Source organism: Crotalus tigris, unplaced genomic scaffold (assembly GCF_016545835.1).
Source record: "Crotalus tigris isolate CLP2741 ecotype Arizona unplaced genomic scaffold, ASM1654583v1 scf7180000022970.308977840:1548163, whole genome shotgun sequence".
NCBI classification, from domain to species: domain Eukaryota; kingdom Metazoa; phylum Chordata; class Lepidosauria; order Squamata; family Viperidae; genus Crotalus; species Crotalus tigris.
In genome coordinates, this window is record NW_024099557.1 from 2,690,462 (window position 1) to 2,711,477 (window position 21,016).

At 42.0% G+C, this 21,016-nt stretch overlaps 1 protein-coding gene across 2 annotated transcripts in view; it reads left to right on the forward strand.

Annotated features, from left to right (window-relative positions):
• EFNA2 (ephrin A2) overlaps positions 1-19,290 on the forward strand; it is a 276,512-nt gene extending 257,222 nt beyond the window's left edge. Inside the window, exons 3-4 of one of the 2 annotated variants that reach the window (XM_039319312.1) lie at positions 9,017-9,082; positions 19,101-19,290. In XM_039319312.1, the coding sequence (XP_039175246.1) occupies positions 9,017-9,082; positions 19,101-19,222 (188 nt within the window). In that variant the 3' untranslated portion in view covers positions 19,223-19,290. The remainder of the gene's footprint in view (positions 1-9,016; positions 9,083-19,100) is intronic. The other variant, XM_039319313.1, reaches the window with a different exon arrangement.
• Positions 19,291-21,016: the final 1,726 nt, after the last annotated feature.

Below are 21,016 nucleotides of genomic sequence, written 5' to 3' on the forward strand. Positions count from 1 at the left end.
CAAACACAAGGCCCGGGGGCTGGATGCGGCCCGCGAAGTGGTTTCATGTGGCCCACGAAGCCATCCTGGAAACAGTGAGGGAACGGCCCCCACTGCCTTGGCCCTGGCCCAGGCCAGCCGGGAGCCAATGTATAATTTTGTGGTGGCCATCTTGATACTTGCCCCGGTGGACCATGCCTTGGCATTTGCCCCGATCCCAACCCCTTCTGCCAGAGACCCTCAGATGTGGCCCACTCCTGCCCAGGCCCCCACAGGCACCCTTGATGCGAATGATGTAGAACTGGCCACGTCCACCCAGTAGCCACACCCACTCCACCTACACCAACCCAGTAGGCTGCACCCACTCTGGCCACACCCACCTGGCCCCCCAAGGGCAACCGCAATGCTGATGTGCCCCTCAGTGAAATTGAGTTTGACACCTCTGATTTATGGGATCTCTCCATTGACTGGGACTGCAGGTAATGTTATAAAATTTCATGCAGACTTTTTTAAAAATCTTCCGCTATTCCCTCTAACTCCCCGGCCAGAAAAAGGACAAAAATCACCTGCAATTAAATCAATTCCATAGATACGTAAGATTCTAAGAATATATCCCAATGTTGTGCTAAATTTAAAGTTTAATTAAAAGTGCAGGAGGTATAGAGAAACCAGGATGTAAGCCCAAAACAAACTATGGTTACAAGGTCTGGTTACCATATACCCAAGTAATGGCACATCTGGTTGGAAGTCAGAGTAAAGCTAAGACTTTGTGCTCTCTGAGCTTGGTAGTTTTTTTGCAGATGTTTCATTACCAAACTAGGCAACTTTGTCAGTTCTAGAAAACCAAAGACTTTGCTTAAAGCTTTAAAGGGCCTTGTTTAGGAGGTGACTGGGCAGATCAACAAAAATAGCATCACTGTACAACAGGGAAATGCTCTATAAATGTCTTTACTAATAATTTTTAAGAACTAATTTTATAATAATTTTAATTTTTATGATAATTTAATTTTACGAATATCTCTGTACAACAGGGAAATACTTTATAAATACCCATAGGTTTGGGAATAACTGAACATTTTGCAAAAATGCAAAAAATCTTAGGAATGAAGGGGGAAAGAAAGAAAGAAAGAAAGAAAGAAAGAAAGAAAGAAAGAAAGAAAGAGAGGAAGGAAGGAAGGAAGGAAGGAAGGAAGGAAGGAAGGAAGGAAGGAAGGAAGGAAGGAAGGAAGGAAGGAAAAAGAAAACTAAACTTTGGGAACAAGAGAATCCAAGCCAGTGATCATGAATATTGATTTGAGTCTGAAGTGGGGAAAGGAAAAAATAACTAAAGGAAATTGAGTGGAGGAGGAAATTGCACACGCCACCATTTTATTACAGGTTGTCGCTACACATATATAGGTATGTACAAATAGAAAGAGACTCCGACCCCAGATCTTACAATTTAAAAAGAAAAAAGAAAACCATCATACGGAAAAAAAACGCGTCAGGGGGGAAAAAAAACCAAAATATAACCCAAAACAACCGACCCAGGCTGTTTTTTAACAGATACTGCTTCGGATATCCAAGCTTCATCGCCAATCTACGTTTTCCCAAAGCCGATCCTCAACGGATAAGGAAACCTCTAGAAATAATAATAATAATAATAATAATAATAATAATAATAATAATAATAATAATAATTTTCATTATTAGGAAAACCTACCTAATAATGAAAAATCCAGCAAAAGGGGCAACACCAGGTAACTACAGGCCAATTACCTGCTTACCAACAACATTCAAATTACTAACTGGTGTGGTAGCTGATGCAGTACAACAGCATCTAGTTGAAAACAATCTCTTTCCACCTGAGCAGAAAGGAAACCGCCCCAATAGCAGAGGAACAAAAGATCAACTCCTAATAGACAAAATGATCTTGGAAAACTGCAAGAGAAGGAAGACCAACCTGAATGTGGCATGGATTGACTACAAAAAGGCATTTGACTCTCTGCCACATGACTGGATAATCAAGTGCCTAGAAATAACAGGAGTCAGTAGAAACATCAGAAAATTTGTGCAAAGATCGATGGCACAATGGAAGACACAGTTGCAGATCAATGGTGAGAGGCTGGGAGAGGTTAATATCAAGAGAGGAATATTTCAAGGAGATTCATTATCACCATTACTATTTGTTATTGCACTGTTTCCTCTGTCAACAATACTGAATAACTCAGGACATGGTTATCAAACATCAAAAACATCTGCTAGACTATCCCACCTCCTTTACATGGATGATCTGAAGCTGTATGGAAAAACATCATCTGAAATAGAATCGCTGCTCAACACTGTCCTGTATATATAGCCAAGATATTGCAATGGAGTTTGGCTTGGACAAATGTGCCACACTTACTATCAAACAAGGAAAAATAGTGAAAACTGAAGGAATCAAGATGCCCCACGAAAATAACATTAAGAGTCTGGATGAGGAAGAGTACTACAAATACTTGGGTATCCTTCAAGCTGACAACATCAAGCACACTGAAGTCAAGAAAAAGATTAGAGGTGAATACATCAAGAGAGTGAAGAAGATCTTAAAGTCCAAACTCAATGGAGGAAATACCATAAAGGCAATCAACACCTGGGCAATCCAGTCATTAGGTACACAGCTGGAATAGTGGACTGGACTCAAGCAGAACTAAAAGCAATGGATAGGCAGACCAGAAAAATAATGACAATGAATCATGCCCTTCATCCACGCAGTGACATTGATAGACTTTATCTACCAAGGCAAATAGGTGGGCGTGGAATGCTACAAGTACATCAGATGGTTGAAGAAGAAAAAATGGCTTTGGAAGAATATCTGAAGAACAATGATGAAGATGCACTGAAATTAGTATATCAGGAAGGTTTACTAACTACTGGAGAGACCAAACTGGCCTACAAGAAAGACCAAATGAAGAACAGAATAGAGGCATGGGAAGACAAAGCACTACATGGCCAATACATGAAAAAAATAGCTGGGAAAGCAGATAATAATAAAACCTGGCAATGGCTAAGAGCAGGAAAATTGAAGAAAGAGACCGAGGGACTAATTCTGGCTGCACAAGACCAAGCCTTAAGGACAAATGCATACAAAGTCAAAATTGAGAAGACAGCAAAAGACAGTAAGTGCCGCCTCTGCAAAGAAGCTGAAGAAACAGTGGACCACTTGGTAAGCTGTTGCAAGAAGATTGCACAGACTGATTACAAGCAGCGGCATGACAAAGTAGCAACAATGGTGCATTGGAAGATCTGCAAAAAATATCATTTGCCTGTAAGCAAAAACTGGTGGGATCATAAAATAGAGAAAGTCATAGAAAATGATAAATTAAACTGCTCTGGGACTTCAGAATTCAAACAGACAAGCACCTGCAACATAACACCCCAGACTTAACAATTGTCGATAAGAAAGACAAAAAAGTCTGGATAGTGGACGTGGCAGTGCCTGAAGATAGCAGAATAGAAGAGAAAGAACTGGAGAAGATAACAAAATACAAAGACCTACAAATAGAAATAGAAAGACTGTGGCAAAAGCAAGCAAGGGTAGTACCAATAGTCATAGGCTCCTTGGGCGCAATCCCAAAACAACTGGAGCACCACTTGAACACCATTGGCATTGACAAATTTGCTATTAGTCAATTGCAAAAGGCGGCCTTATTAGGAACTGCTTCCATCCTGCGACGATATCTGTAATACCATCAAACATCCACATCTGCCTATCCCAGGTCCTGGGTAAGGACTCGATAGGTAGACAAAATGCCAAATCCAGTCTGAACATCTGGCTGACTGTGCGATGAATGATAATAATAATAATAATAATAGACGAGAAAGAACTGGAGAAGATAACAAAATACAAAGACCTACAAAAGAAATAGAAAGACTGTGGCAAAAGCAAACAAGGGTAGTACCAATAGTAATAGGCTCCTTGGGTGCAATCCCAAAACAACCGGAACACCACTTAAACATCATTGGCATTGACAAATTCGCTATTAGTCAATTGCAAAAGACGGCCTTACTAGGAACTGCTTCCATCCTGCGACATTATCTGTAATATCATCAAACATCCACATTTGCCTATCCCAGGTCCTGGGTAAGGACTCGATAGGTAGACAAAATGCCAAATCCAGTCTGAACATCTGGCTGACTGTGCGATGATATAATAATAATAATAATAATAATAATAATAATAATAATAATTAGTAGTAGTAGTAGTAGTAGTAGTAGTAATAGTAGTAGTAGTAGTAGTAGTAGTAAAAAGTTTAGTTAAAGAACTTTTGGGGCAGTCCCCTCTTCAAAAAAAAATAAAAAAAAAAACTTCGCATAATAACTACTAATCTCTTTTTAATGGAGCATGGGAAGGAAGGGGGATCTACAAACACACACACACACACAAAACACACACAAGAACACCCCACGTTGCACGATTCCCACGTTGCCCGATTCTGTCGCACTTTCTCCAACCTTCATTCACGTCCTGGCGTTTCTCTTGAGAAAGAAACCTTGGGTGGCGGGACACGCAAATGAAGGGGTGTGGTTAAGCAAATGAGGCCTTTCTCGCGTTTTCTCTCTCTCTCTCTCTCTCTCTCTCTCTCTTTTTCAATGGCTCCCATTGTGGCGCCCTCTTTGGTCCCATTCAAAAAAAAGGTGACGTCAGCCGCGGATTGTCCCCGGACAATGGCGCTCTTCTTGCTCGCAGGGAGACTGGATGGGAAAGCGAGGGGAAGGGAGGGGATCTCAGAGAAAGCCCCCCCGTGGCTGGTGTCAATATCTCAGCAAGCCGCTGAGACCAAAATTGAAATAGCTCTGGGAACAGCTGCTGGCGGTCTCCTCGGATTGTAAATGGGGGGGGGAGAGGCGGGGGGGGGCCTGAAGGACCTCCTCGGCCCTGCGTTTTCTCAGCCTGTCTCTTTGCCTGCTGCGACCCCACCTTCCCTTCCCGCTGGGGCGCTTTTTTGAAGCAAGCCACCCAAATGAGGACAATTCTGAAGAATGCCAGAGCCCAGCTTTGGGGTTAATTGAGGGTACTTTGCTGAAACTCTGCTCCTCTCTCTTATGCTCAGAACAGGCTCAGCCTCTTAGCTGCATCCACAAAATAACAACAACAACAAAATGAACTTGGAGCTACTTTGGGGTACTGGTTCAGGTGCTGGCCTAGAAACCAGGAGCCTGTGAGTTCTAGTCCCACTTTAGGCATGAAAGCCCGCTAGTGATTTTGGGCCAATTACCAAGAGATTGTGACTTCTAGTCCTGCCTTAGACATGAAAGCTAACTAGATGATTTTGGGCCAGTCACCAGGAGATGGTGAGTTCTAGTTCTAGATATGAAAGCCCACTAGTGATTTTGGGCCAATCACCAGGAGATGGTGAGTTCTAGTTCTAGATAAGAAAGCCCACTAGTGACTTTGGGTCAATCATCAGGAGATGGTGAATTCTAGTTCTAGGTATGAAAGCCGCTAGTGATTTTGGGCCAGTCACCAGGAGATGGTGAATTCTAGTTCTAGGTATGAAAGTCTGCTAGTGACTTAGGAATTCTGGGAGTTGAAATCCACAAGTCTTAAAGTTTGAAGACCCCTGATCTAAGAGCTGTGGAAGGATGTGGGGGATCATCTAGTCTGACCCCTTGCCCAGGGCAGAAATCTGCAGCTTCAACCATCCACAATAAAGGGTTGTCTCACCTCTGTTGAAACAGTTGCCATGAAGGAGAGTCTACTATTTCTAGATGCAGCTTGATGATAGAATGCTAGAAAGGGATTTAAATGGGCTTTGGAGATTTGTATTTTGTTGATAACCTGCCTTTATTATTTTTATAAATAACTCAAGGCATGAAGCATACCTAATATTTCTTCCTCCTGTTTTCCCCACAAGAACAATGCTGTGAGGTGGGCTGGGTTGAAAGAGAGTAACTGGCCCAAAGTCACTCCAGTCAGCTTTCATGCCTAAAGTAGAATTACCGTAGAACTCAGAACCCCCTTTCACTAAGTAGGGATCTGCTACCCTCACATTCCCATCTGAGTTCTTTTAACACCTGCATCTTTTATCTGCTGAAGCCATCTGATTCTAACCATAAAAAGTTATTTTATTGTTATTGTTAGGACTGTTTCTTGATGCCCAGCCAAAAATCATGGATAAAGTTCGATGTTTCTTTTCTCTATGTTGTGTGAACCCAGCCCATGTCTTTAAAAGTATCCAGACCAAAAAGCTGGATTCACACGGTATGTGTGGCTAACCCCAAACGGAGAAATAAATTGAAACCAAACCCTCCGTTAAGCAGTACAAATACACACAAGGTTAAATTCATTCTCATCTGAAATTTGTGGGCAGGACAAGATTACCCGGTTTTGCATTTTGATTATGTCTGTCGAAAGCCAAGTCTGTTTCTGCCAGTGGCCTCTTTATTCTCTTTGCTTTAGAAAGTTGGACTTTAGGGAATCCTACCGCCTCCGTTCGTCACTTCGTTTATATATTTTTAGCCTTAAAAAGAGAGTTAGAAGAAAAACCCTCTCTGATATCCAGGGCAATTGAGAAACAGACCCTTTAAAAAAAAATCTGCCTCCCCATTCCCAAATTCATATCTATCTACCTACTATATCTATCTCACCTCCAAATAATTAAAAGCAGATTTAAAATAGAAGTGGTGTATGAAAAAAAAAACAGAAAAGGAGTTATATCTATAAAGGAAATAAATTAGTTATTAGAATAATAGTTTTGAACTATAATATGGAAGATGGATTCAGAGGATAAAGGTTATTTTATTAGTAAGCAATGATATTAGAATGAGAAGTAGAATATGATTGTGAAATAAACTAAGACTTTATTTGAATAAATAATAAGTGTATTTTAGATATGATATCTGTTCTGTAATGAACTAAAGAAACCATGCTTTATCCAAAACCTAAATACTATGGACATTAAGCTAACTGGAATATTGTAATTGAAATCAGATAAAAGTTAAAAACAGGATCCCCACTTCGGGAGTGGGGCGGCTTATAAATTTTAAAAATAAAATAAATAAAATATAAGTCAAAACTTGTTGATAAATGTTTTAAAGGATTAGAGTTATAACTAGCAATGTATTAATTTGAATTTAGTATAATAACTAAGGGAAACAGACAGGAAATTTTGGATGATGTAAACTGACGTATGTATGGAAAAGCTTATTATCGGACTATGTATTATGCAACCACCATGTTGCTTCCTTAATACCTGAAGCTTTGTAAAAATGGAAAATTAATTAAACTTGTTTTTTAAAAAAGAAAAAAACAGAAAAGAAAAGGCTAAATTCTGAATCCACCAACAGTGACAATGTTTTGGGGGAGGGGCAGATTTCCTGATCTGATCCAATTTGCTTTTTTTTTTTTTTCCTGTTTTCAAGTGGTGGGTTTCTTCTTCTGCCTAACTAAGAAAACAAGCTGGGGAGAGAGAAAAAAGAGCCAGGCTGGGTGACCATACTTAGATCTATAGTCCCCTGGAGGAACATTAATATAAATCAGTGTTCCTGCGTGGCTGGAACATTCGTTTTGGATGACCCTTGCATAGAAAGGAAACTGCTAGCTTTCTTCAAACAGGATGTTCCCTGGATTTCTTTGGAATTGGGCTGTCAAATCCAATCCGTTTTAGAACAGGCGAAAAATCCGCCTTGGCAAATCTTCGCTTTGCTCCACCAAAATGGGGCGTGTGGTTTTGTGTGTGTGTGTTTTTTTTCCCTCTCTCCTTTTTAACCCTCTTTTTTTTTTTTCTTCTTCCATCCATCCTAATCCAACCAATTTCATGCCTGGGAATATTCCCACTGGGCACCCCCCTGTGCCTCGTCCCCATGGTTTTAATTACCAATTTTTACTCTCCCGCTGTAAAAAAAAAAAAAAACTCCTTTGCCTCTGTTCAATGTATATCTCACACCCGGCCGGCCGGTTGAAGGAAGCCCTCAAAAGCGTGTCATTTGGCTTGGCAGGTTTTTTTTTTTTTTTTTTTTTGAGGGGGGGAGGAAATCCAAACACATCTAAAGAGCCTCGTCCTGGTTAAGTATCCCTGCCTGGGGGGTCAGACAACTTTTGACATGGGTTTTGGTAGCTGATCAAAGACACGGTTTTAGAAGCGGAGCCTATGGTTCCGTAAAAGGAACCGGGGGTACCTAAGAGAGCTTTAAGCTGCTTAGCAGGGCCGCGAAACATCTGTGGGTCAAATAGCAAGTGGTGCTTATGGTCTCAATGCGGTGGAGTGTGAGCTGTTGAACATAATTGTGCCCAACAGCTATCGGGGCAAAATCTCTTGAGCATAAAAGGAGGTGTTTTTGGCCGTGGCAGTGGGTGCGAATTTGGGCCTCTGGGCGCTGGTAAAACAGCACCCATCTTAGGACCATCCGCTATGAATAGAGAGGAGAGGAGAGCAAAACTGTGCATGACTTTTGCTCTGTACAAATTTGGAAAGAAAAAAGGGAAGGAAAGAAGGGAGGGAGGAGAGGGAGAGAAGAAGGAAGGAAGGAAGGAAGAAGGAAGGGAGGGAGGAAGGAAGGGAGGAAGGGAGGGAGAAAGAGAAATAGGAAGGAAAGGGAAGGAGGAAGGGAGGAAAAGAGGGAAGAAGGAAGGAAGGAAAATGAGAGTAGAAGAAAGAAGGGTTTGATGGGAGAGAAGAAAGGAAGGAAGGAAGGAAAAGAGATGGAAGGAATGCGGGAGGGAAGGAAGGAAGGAAGGAGAGAAAGAGAGGAAGGAAGGGAGAGGAGGGAGGAAGGAAGGGAGGGAGCAAGAGAAATAGGAAGGAAAGGGAAGGAGGAAAGAAAGGAAGGAAAAGAGATGGAAGGAATGCGGGAGGGAAGGAAGGAGAGAAAGAGAGGAAGGAAGGAAGGGAGAGGAGGAAGGAAGGAAGGAAGGAAGGGAAAGAGCACGAGAAATAGGAAGGAAAGGGAAGCTTTTCAGAACTAGCCTTCTTTTGCATGTTATCTAAAAGACACAAAATACCCACTTATGTGGCAGAAACCTGGTTTGTTCTAATGCCATTTCCCCCTCTTTGTCTCTTCTGCTTTCTTTCAGCGGCCACTCCACCTAACCCGGTTGACAAACCCTGCTTAAAGTTGAAGGTTTATGTTCGGCCAACAAGTAAGTAGGACCAGACGAAGGAAAGCATAGGAAATGTGATTTTTTTTTTCCAGAGTTCTATTTTGAACCAATCTGAAGTAATGCATGAATCAGAATGTACATTAAGTAGCAGCCCTCATTTTTTCCCCATATCTTCTGTTGCACCACTCAGCTCAGAAATATCAAAAGCCATCTTTTAAAAGGATGTGGTTTGAGAGTAAATAGAAATTCATCTTTGAAAAACAAATGACTCTTATTTTCCCTCTAGATTTATTCTGATACCCAGAGTATACTTATAAATGGGAAAAATGCAGTGTTGCTGAAAGGATGAACGCTCGGAAAAATGGGTAAAAATAGATGGTGGCTGCCGTTGAATCTCTGTTCTGTTAGCCATACAGATGGTCCTCGACTTACAACCACAATTGAGGCGCTTTCTGTGGCTAAGTGAGACAGTTGTTAAGTGAGTTTTTCCCCATTTTACAACCTTTCTTGCCACTGTTGTTAAGTGGATCACTGCGGTCGTTAAGTTAGCAACACGGTTGTAAAGTGAATCAGGCTTCCCCCATTGACTTTGCTTGGCAGAAGGTCGCAAAAAGGGATCGCATGACCCCGGGAACACAGCAACTGGGTCATAAATGTGAGCCAGTTGCTGAACGTCCAAATTTTGATCACGTGACCTTGGGAATGCTGCCAGGGTCATCAATGTGAAAAATGGACATATGTCACTTTTTCAGTGCCGTTCTGATTTCAAACGGTCACTGAGTGAATCGTTGTAAATCAAGGACTATCCGTCAAACCCAGTAGTAGACAAAAGGAAGGAGGTGCTTTTGTGTTTGGTTGCAGTCAAGGTAACCCCGGGGGTAGAGTAAGCTCAGTTGCTTATTGCAGACATGTCAAACACAAGGCCCGGGGGCCGGATGTGGCCCACGAAGTGATTTCATGTGGCCCGCGAAGCCATCCTGGAAACAGTGAGGGAATGGGCCCCGCTGCTTTGGCCCTGGCCCAGGCCAGCTGGGAGCCAATGTACAATTTTGTGGTGGCCATCTATGCTGAAACGCATTCAGTCTTAGCTCCACAAGGCTGTCCGGAAACAGTGAAGAACTAGGCCCTGCCGCATTGGCTCCACCCCCTGGGTGCATGCTGGGGAGGTGTCACCTTTTGTGAGGAATGAAGAAATGGACCATGCCTTGGCGTTTGCCCTGGTCCCACCCACTTCTGCCAGAGACCCTCAGATCTGTCCCACTCCTGCCCAGGCACCCTTGACGCGAACGATGTAGAACTGGCCATGCCCACCCAGTAGGCCACACCCACTGCATTCACGCCCACCCAGTAGGCCGCACCCACCCTGGCCACCACCACCCCCAGGGCAACCGCAATGCTGATGCAGCCCTCAATGAAATTGAGTTTGACACCCCTGTGCTATTGTGAGCATTACAACCTCATCAGGCAAATGACACAATTACACACTTGTGTCATTATGTAACCTCTTGTGAAATGTTACACCTGAGATACAAGTAGTCCTTGATTTATGACTCTAAGAGAGCCCACTCATCACGGTTGTAAGTCAAGGCAGTCATAAATTGCTTTAGCCACCAGACCCATCTGATTTTACAATCTTTTCTGCGGTGGCTGTTAAGTGATCTCTGCGGTCACTAAGCAAAACCATAAGCCGATTTTGCCAAAACAAAACCAGAAGTAAATGCCACTTTTTGGCAAAACAGTCATAAAATGAGGCCATCTCACTGCAGGATGCTGCAAAAAACAATAAATGCAGGCTGGTTGCCAGGCTCCCAACATGTGTCACATGACCATGTGGGGGGAAGAGTGCCAGTGTCATAACTTTGGAACTGGGTACCACCAAAGAGGATGTAAGTCGAGGACTACCTGTGTACAGTCAGGCCATTATGACTATTCATTTTGTGACCGTTCAAAGTTAAGACAGTACTGGAAAAAAACACCCTACCACTGTCACAGCATTCCTGTGGTCAGTTGGTTGTGATTCAGATCCTTGGCATCCATAATGTGTGGGTCACAGTGTCCTGGGGTCTAGTGATCACCATTTGTGATGATCCCGATCAGCTTCTGACAAACAAAATCGCTTGGGGAAGCCAGATTCACTTAATGACATGGTAAAAAAGGGTGATAACATTGTATGCAGTCACGGGATGATCTCTTAATGACTGCATTGTTTAATGACAGAAATTCTGGTCCCAATCGTGATCATAAGTTGAGGATTACCTGTTCAGGAAGACTAAAATCTCATGAAATGTCAATATTCCTGTGAGGAGCTCAGGTGATACCCACTCTCTTTTGAGATTTGATGAAGAAAGTTTTCTTAAAATATTTCAATAAAAATAGAAAACAGAAATAATTCAAATCTGAATTTGAATTGATGGACTAGTTGGCATTGTTTTTCAGAGACTGGATGGTGGGAAATCTATGGATGCCGTGCAAGTAGTCCTTGACTTATAACCATTTGTTTAACAACTGTTTAAAGCAAGGGTTTTCAAACTTGGCAACTTCAAGACTTGTGGACTTCAACTCCCAGAATTCCTCAGCCAGCCAGGGATGGCTGGGAAATTCTGGGAGTTGAAGTCCACAAGTCATAAAAGAGCCAAGTTTGAAGACCCTTGCCTTAAAACAAGGGTCTCCAAACTTGACAATTTTAAGATTTGTGTACTTCAACTCCCAGAATTCCTCAGCCAGCATGCTTGGCTGAGGAATTCTGGGAGTTGAAGTCCACAAGTCTTAAAAATTGCCAAGTTTGAAGACCCCTAGTTTAAAGTTACACTGAAAAAAGTGGCTTATGGCCAGTTTGCATATTTGCAGCCTCCCCACAGTCATGTGATCAAACTTCAGGTGCTTGGCAACTGGGACGTACCATATTTTCCCGAAAATAAGACCCAACCAGAAAATAAGCCCTAGCATGATTTTTCAGGACGCTCGTAACATAAGCCCCATCCCAAAAATAAGCCCCAGTTAAGATCGTCGGCCAGACAGATGCATTTAGTACCATATTTCCCTGAATATAAGACCTAACTGGAAAATAAGCCCTAATGTGGCTTTTGGAGCAAAAATTTGAAGTCCACAAGTCTTAAAGTGGCCAGGGTTGGACGCCCCTGTCCGACAGAAGAGGGAATACATTCAGAAACCGTTCAAGGCATCGAAGGTTAACCCAACAGTCATTCTGCAGTGTGGGTTGACTGTTCTGCATTGTTCTTGGTTTTCTCATGGTCCTTGCCAATGGCAAGTTTTTGTCGCTATTCTTCAAGAAAGGAGAAGTTGATCTACATTCAGTGAGAATCAGTGCCTGCAGCTGAAGGGAGGGGATTCCTCCAGAGAAGAATCTTAAATCTTCACTTCTAGGTAGAGGATTTTTTCCCCCCTCGATTCCATCTTACTAAAGTTCAGCGATTCTTTTTTCAGACATGGATAAAGATTACAGGCAATCCTCAACTTACGACCACAGCTGAAACCATAATTTTTGTTACTCTGCAAGGTCGCGGCTAGATGAGGGGCTCCCAGTTTCATGACCTTTTTTGGTCACAGTGGTTAAGTGAATTACTTCAGTTGTTAAGCAAATCATGAGGTCATTAAGCGAATCCAGCTTCCCCCATTGACTTTGCTTCTCAGAAGTCAGCTAGGAAGGTCACAAATGGTGATTGGATAACCCCAGGGCTCTGCAGCCACCATAAATACATGCCAAGTGGCCAACTTTTGATCACATCACTCTGGGAGATACTGCAACGGTTGCAAGTGGGAGGACTCACTTTTTTCAGTGCCATTGTAACTTCAAACAGTTGCTAAACAAATGGTTGTAAGTCAAGGACTGCCTATATTGGAAGTTTAATTAGTGACAGACTTACCACCTGCCTTCACCTAACATGCTAGTTGGGTTTATATTAACGTTGATTAGGGTTTGTTGTGACCTACTCTATAGGCAAACCCAGTTTAATTGGTTAGTTTATAATAGTGTAACAGAATAACAGAGTTGGGAGGGACCTTGGAGATCTTCTAGTCCAACCCCCTGCTGAAGCAGGAAACCCTACACCCTTGTGGACTTCAATACCCAGAATTCCTGAACCAGCCATGCTGATTCAGGAATTCTGGGAGTTGAAGTCCACAAGTCATAAAAGAGCCAAGGTTGCCTACCCCACCCCCTGCCCTACACCGTTTCAGACAAATGGCTGTCCAGTCTCTTCTTGAAAACCTCCAGTGATGGAACAATTTATTTTAGGCAGATAATTTATGCTTCAAGTGGCCCACATACATGCAACATCCCCAATTTTGTGGGTGTTCCTCAGGACACATGATATCATGCCCATGATGATGTTATGGCACAAATGTCATGTTACGTATGACATACAGGTGGCTTCTAATTAGCTTGTCCCAAGGGTGCTTTTTCAAAAGGCAATTGGACTTTCTTTGTTTTTCTTTGAAGACATTTCGCTTCTCATCCAAGAAGCTTCTTCGGTTCAAGGAAAAACAAAAAAAGGACAAAGCCCAGTTCCTTTTGAAAAAGCAGTTTTGGGACAACCATGACCTGGATGATTAAGAATCTCCATGGACATTCTACCTAGCTTGTTCCCTCAATTTACCCTATATTTGGGGACATATTTCTGTCACCCAGATCCCTTCTTTAAGCACCTCAGAGGTAGGCCTCACTCTCTCACCTCTTGAGTTTGCCCCAAAACTGAAATCTTATTCTTGGCTACTAAAACATTACAGAATCAGGAGCGTCTCCAAGGGTGGCGCACGACGGCCCTTTAATGACTTGCGGACTTCAATTCCCAGAATTCTTGAGCCAGCCATGGAATTCTGGGAGTTGAAGTCCACAAGTCATAAAGGGGACATCGTTCTCCACCTCTGGTCTACAGGGTGTGAATGGGTACGGGTCAAGATGGCGTCCCCTTCCTGATGCCCAGTCCTGATTACCAGCAAAATCTGTTTTCAAGCAGAACGGACACTGCTCCTTCCTTGCACATTTTGCCCTTAAGGTCAAATTAGCAAAGGCCTTTTGACACACAGGCCTGCACACACAGGCAAGCTCTGGTGACCTTTTTGATAACTTTCACCTTTTGTTTTCTTGGCAATGGCTGAAATACTAAGCACTGGCGTTGGCTGCACATTTCCATCAAATTATGTTCGATTCTACTTTGGGGTGAAGACAAATCTATAAAAAGAAGGGGGAAAAAATCCTTGATAAACTCGGGCCCGTCTGGAATACCCGCTGAGTTCATTGTTGGGATCAAGGAGGGGGGGGAAAAGCCAATTATTTTATTTAAATTGTAACAAACAGCAACAACCTTCTGTTTTTTTCTGAACAGGTGGTATTTTAAAAAGAATCAAATCGTGCAGCTGTTTGGGGAAAAAAGAAAACACAAATTAATAATTTTCTCCTGTTAACGTGTAATTAATGTTTGGTCACAGTTCTTCCCAGGGAGTGTGCAAATAGTCAGAAATGACAGAATCGGGAAAGAGATTGCCGTTTTTTTGGTGCTTTTTCATTTCTCTCTGTGTGCGTGTTTGTGTGTCTGTGTGATTTTAATTGGCTTTAAAACAAAACAAGGACTTTTTTTAAATATGAAAGAAACCCCCGGGTTGTTTCGTTGAGTTTTTTTTTCCTTCCTAAAGCATGAAATATTTGTAGTGGCTTTCCACAGGGGTTGGGACAAGTATCCTGTTGCAGTTTTTCTTTTTCTTTCTTTCTCTCTCTCTCTCTCTCTCTCTCTTTTTTTTTTCTTTCTTTGTTTCTTTTTTCTCTTCTTTCTTTCTTTCTTTCTCTCACTCACTCACTCACTTTTTTCTTTCTTTTTTCTCTTTGTTTCTTTTTTCTCTTCTTTCTTTCTTTCTTTCTTTCTTTCTTTCTCTTCCTTCCTTCCTTCCTTCCTTTTCATTCAGGGTTTCACAGGGACATAGGCACTCCTCCATCTGTTCCTCTTCACAACAATAAACCTAGGAAGGGTGTCTGTGTGAGTTGACTAAGACAAAGCAACTGGCCCAGAGTCATCCAAGAGCTTCTTTGCTGAGGGAAGACTAGACCCCAGGTCTTGCCCTTTCTAGTGTAGCCCCATCCCCACTACACCTGATTGGCTCTTGGGCTGAGAGGCAGGATTTGGCCCAAGTTCAGCCAATGAGCTGAACTTGGGGATTAGAACCTGGGTCTTCCCTCCCTTAGTCTAGCAACTGAGAAGTACAGATGTTGCAGACAGTGGAATTATTTCAAATTAAATGGCTAGTGTGGCAGAAGAAGCGAAACTTTGCCCCCAGGGTTCTCTCCCAGTTGTAAATGTGAAAAATGGTCATGTCACGTTTTTTTCAGTGCCGCTGTAACTTTGAATGGTCACTAAATGAATATTGTAAGTCAAGGACTACCCAGAATCCTGAGAGTCAGTTTGGTTTCGTAGCTAAAGACGTTGGGCTAGAAGCCAAGCACCTGGGAGTTCTAGTCTTGCCCAAGGTGCAAAAGACAAGAAAGTGACTTTGGGCCAGGGCTTCTCCCTCAGCCCTCAGAAGAAGAAGGCCAGGACAACCTGTCCCCCAAAAATGTATCCGACAAAATGGCAGCGACTTGCCCAGGCACAGACGGGCAAAAAGAAGAAAAGCTAGTCCCGTAGAATCAGAAGAATTCGAAGCCGATGCCAAGATGGATTTGCATCTCCAAATTTTTTTGCTCCGTTCCTCTTCTCTCTTCCCCCCACCCTCCCTTCCCTCTTCTCCAGGCTGTAAGTCTGCCAAAACCACCCTTAATCTAGTAATAAACTTAAGAGGAGCCGAGCTGAGGGAATGGCGTTAAAACGGCTTTGGCTGTAATTTAGCGGATTCCCTCGAAGACATTTTTGCATCGCTGACTGATTAGGCGTCTTTTGGAAACAGGATTATTGGATCGCTATGAAACAATTGCTCTCTGACCTTCCGCACGGGCGTGCTGACTGCCAGCCAAGGCCGGGAGGGGGGACATAACAAAACCTAACCTAAACAGGCACCGTCCCCGGAGATGTCCTGTTGTTACAAGTTGGCTGGCAGATCTCGAAGTTGGCTCCCTGCCATCGTGCGGAAACTGCCGCCCGCATATTTTGAAACTGAGTCTCTGTCTGGGGGAAAATTGGGAGTCTGATCTTGGCAAAAGCAGCTTGTTCACTTGCTGCTTTTAACCCTGGACCGTTCTGCTCCCCAACCCAGCCACTCAGGAGGCAGAGCTGCTCAGACCGGATGGCATCAAAGTGTCCCGGATGACAGCTTACTAAAGCGCGCCATCGATTTGAATGTTCCAGTTTCAGGATTTTATTTTTTTATTATTATTCCTGTTAGACAGTCCATGAAACTATACCTACAGGTGGTCCTCAACTTACAACCAAAATTGGGATCAGAATTTCTGTTGTTAAGCGCATCCTGCATGGGACTTGCCAATGGCATCTCCTTGCCCGCTTTGCAAGCAAAAGGTCTCCTGCCTCTGGCACCGGGTTAGACTAGAAGACCTCCCAGGTCCCTTCCAGCCGTGTGATTATTTTTTATGTCTATGTCAGAAAGTGGGACTAGATGAGGGGTACTGTTGCTGACAAATGACAATCATTGGGACAGTGCAACCATCATACATACATGCCGGTTGCCAATCACCCAAATTTTGATTATGTGACCATGGGGATACTGCAACAGTTCTGGAGTCCCCAATGTAAGTCAATTATTTCCGTTCTATTCTATTCTATTCTATTCTATTCTATTCTATTCTATTCTATTCTATTCTATTCTATTCTATCCTATTCTATCCTATCCTATCATTCCAATTTCTATTCTATTCTTTCCAATTTCTATTCTATTCTATTCTATTATCATTCCAATTTCCATTCTATTCTATTCTATTCTATTATCATTCCAATTTCTATTCTATTCTATTCTATTCCATTCCATTTCTATTTCTATTCTATTCTATTCTATTCTATTCTATTCTATTCTATTCTATTCTATTCTATTCTATTCTATTCTATTCTATTCTATCCTATCCTATCATTCCAATTTCTATTCTATTCTTTCCAATTTCTATTCTATTCTATTCTATTATCATTCCAATTTCCATTCTATTCTATTCTATTCTATTATCATTCCAATTTCTATTCTATTCTATCATTCCAATTTCTATTCTATTCTATTCTATTCTATTCTATTCTATTCTATCCTATCCTATCATTCCAATTTCTATTCTATTCTTTCCAATTTCTATTCTATTCTATTATCATTCCAATTTCCATTCTATTCTATTCTATTCTATCCTATCCTATCATTCCAACTTCTATTCTATTCTATCATTCCAATTTCTATTCTATTCTATTCTTTCTATTCTATTCTATTCTATTCTATCCTATCCTATCCTATCCTATCATTCCAATTTCTATTCTATTCTTTCCAATTTCTATTCTATTCTATTCTATTCTTCTATAGAGAATTCTATTCTGTTCTATTCTATTCTATTCCATTCTATTCTATTCTATTCTATTATCATTCCAATTTCTATTCTATTCTATCATTCCAATTTCTATTCTATTCTATTCTATTCTATTCTATTCTATCCTATCCTATCCTATCATTCCAATTTCTATTCTTTCCAATTTCTATTCTATTCTATTCTATTATCATTCCAATTTCCATTCTATTCTATTCTATTCTATTCTATTCTATTCTATTCTATTCTATTCTATTCTATTCTATTCTATTCTATTATCATTCCAATTTCTATTCTATTCTATCATTCCAATTTCTATTCTATTCTATTCCATTCCATTCCATTCCATTTTATTCTATTCTATTCTATTCTATTCTATTCTATTATCATTCCAATTTCTATTCTATTCTATCATTCCAATTTCTATTCTATTCTATTCTATTCTATTCTATTCTATTCTATTCTATTCTATTCTATTCTATTCTATTCTATTCTATTCTATTCTATTCTAGGGTTGGACTATGGAGCCCTTAATGCTCTCTGAACTTGGTAGATGTTTCAGATGTTTCATTACCCAACGAGGTAACATCATGAGCACAAGGAAACCAACCAGATAATTCAGAATTCCTATGGGAATCAGGAACTCCAATAGGAAAGAATATCTGTAGCTCAGAGTGCTCTCTGAGTTTGGGGGTTTGCTTCTGAATATTTCATTATCAACTAGGAAACATTATCAGTGCGAGAGTGTGGGGTTATATACAGTAGCTTGCCCTGCCCATTTTGCTGGGAGTGTCAGGTTTTTTTTTTCCTTGATGGTTCCTTGATTAATATGTATTGCTTCTTTCTTGATTGTGAGAGCGACTTGAATATTGCTTTCTGTTTGATTGCGGGGAGTGCATTCCCAACACCAAATATCAGTCAGAAGATACATTGAAAAACTCTTTAGTCTCACGGGCAGACTCAACTATAGTTTCAACTGGGAAACCGTTAGTAGACTAAGCTAAATCCGAAAACACTAGGGAATTCCTGAAAGCTTGGCATTCAGACAAATCAGCCATCAGTAGACACACAGAGATAAGCTATATTTACAAACCATTCAAAAGAGACAATAAAAAAGCTTAGAAGGAAACAAAACAGACCAGAGACACATCCTCTCCAGCAGCCAATACCCAGATAAGCAGGGATTAACACCAGACAAACAGTCCAGCAAGAGACAATACCTCAATCAAAGAATTACCAAGGAGAAAACCACACCCCCCACAAAAACCGGCAGGCAAGCTACTGTATATGAACAGAGAGCAAGCTCCATACTCAACTGGCACTGATGATGTTACCTGGGTGGGTAATGAAACATGTTGGCTGGGGAATTCTGGGAGTTGAAGTCCAGATAGCCTCAAATGTGAATGACTGACTATGATGGTTGTTCTACACTTGGAATACCTGCATCATGTTTTCCCATTGTGCTTTTTATTCTTTTGCCCCACTGCCTTGGTCAGGGGGGAAAAAAACAGGGAGTCATCAGAGATGGTCAGAGATGGAAAAGGAAGTGGGTTTCTTTGATGAAAAAAAAACCCGACTCTTTCTTTTCTTCTTTCCCTGCAGATGATTCCCTGTACGAATCGCCAGAGCCCATTTTCACCAGCAATAATTCCTGCTGCAGCTTCACCGTCCCCGATGCCTTCTTCGTGGTGGTGCCGGTGTTTTGGACTATCCTCGCTTCCTAGCCCCCGGCGGAATTGCAGACGAGAAATTGGGGGGGGGATGTTTTCTTTTACAGCGGCAGCTGCAAAAACCAAGGGATGGGGGAACGTATCAGAGGAAAGAATGAGAGGAAGAGGAGAGGAAAAAGGAGAAGCATGAACAGGGGCGTGTTTGTTACCGGATTAGAAGCGACACACTTGGGGAGGGAGGGGGGGCTGTTGCAAGGATTTTGATCTACGGTCTCTGGTCTCTGCCCACGTCAGGCGAAGGGGCCCTCGATTTCCTGTCTTTGCCTTTGCGTCTCCTGAAAAAAACAGAACACCCCAAATTGAGCCAGACCCCCCCCCACTCCCCCAGAGTCTGATGCAGTACAGAGGGAAGGGGGGAAAAAAGGCTCATTTTTTTTCTTAAAGAAGAAAAACTGTGACATGGGGAGCTGAGCTGGTTTTATATTTCAAAAACAATCTTCCACAGACCTCGATCAAGCCAGCTGGTGTAAAAACACCCCCACCCCTTTAGATTAATCCCCCGTGGAGTTTTTCTTTTTAAAATCTCTAGACCAAATATAGTCGTTTTTTTATTTTCTTATTTTTCTCAGCTTAACCTTTTCTGGTTTTTGGAGGGTATCTGTGTGTGTGTGTGTGTATGTGTCTACTCTAAACTTTTTCCACAACTGGAACTCAAAAAAAGAAACATCACAATGGGGGGAGAAACCAGAGAGGACCCTCTGCATTGGTGCCTCATTTTATTTTTAATTTTTTTTTTTGCAAAGGGTTGGGTGGGCTTGAGGGACATCCTTTACATTCCCTTTGATGTATTTTTTTTTCTTTTTCTTGAATATGATGATACAGCGGCGAGGGGAATGGACCTCTCACGGTGACCAAATTACATTTTGTGATGGTGGAAACCCCTTAACTAAGAGAACCACCAACTATAACAAGACCATTTCTTCAAAAAAAAAAAAAAAAAAAAAAACCATCTTGAGGACTAGAATATTGTTATGCCAAAACCTGTAACTCCTTCGGATTTCTTTGTGGTCATATTCCATGGGTATCGAAGGCTCACTGCCACTTAAGAAAAGAAAGGAAAAGAAAAGAAGAAAAAAAAGAAAAAGAAAAATAGATTGATAAAAGAACATCTCACACTTCCGGGCATATTCTTCCTCAATTTCTCCAAGAAAGACTGTGGAAGATGCGCCCTCCGTTGCTTCACGATGAATCAAAACTCTGGACTGTGTTCTGTGTGTGTTCAAGGGGGGGGGGAGGGAGAGTTGTCTGAACAGAAGGATGATTTATGCAGATCTAAAGCTGGGAAAGTGTAATTTGTAAATCTTGTTTTTTCTGTTCATGAAAGCTTGGGGTTGGGGGGAGCGGGGGGGGGAGGAGAAACCAGCACAATACAACTGAAGGGGCAACCTCTGGAACACCCTGCCCATGTGGCTGTACTGGTTTGAGGGGTGTGAGCTTCTGAGTTCCAAAATGGTGGATATTTTGGGGTGCCCTCCCTGCAGACGAAAAGTCCTGAATGACCAACTTTCACACCCAAAACAAAGGATCAGCTTGGAGGGGGGGCTTATAATGTGTTGATCCGCCCTGCCGTTCTTCCTGTGAGAAGATGGTCAGTGGAAAATCGACCCTGGATGGTTCTGAGCCAGGCCTGAAGTGGATCCCCTTTGGGTTTCTTGGTTTGGAAATCCCTAAAGCAAACAAAATGGGGGAATTCACTCTGCCATCCTCCCTTGTTTCTTCCCTCAACCCCTTTCCTCTGTGGTGTCCGCCTGCATGTGTGGACATCAACTCCTAGAATTCCTCAGCCAG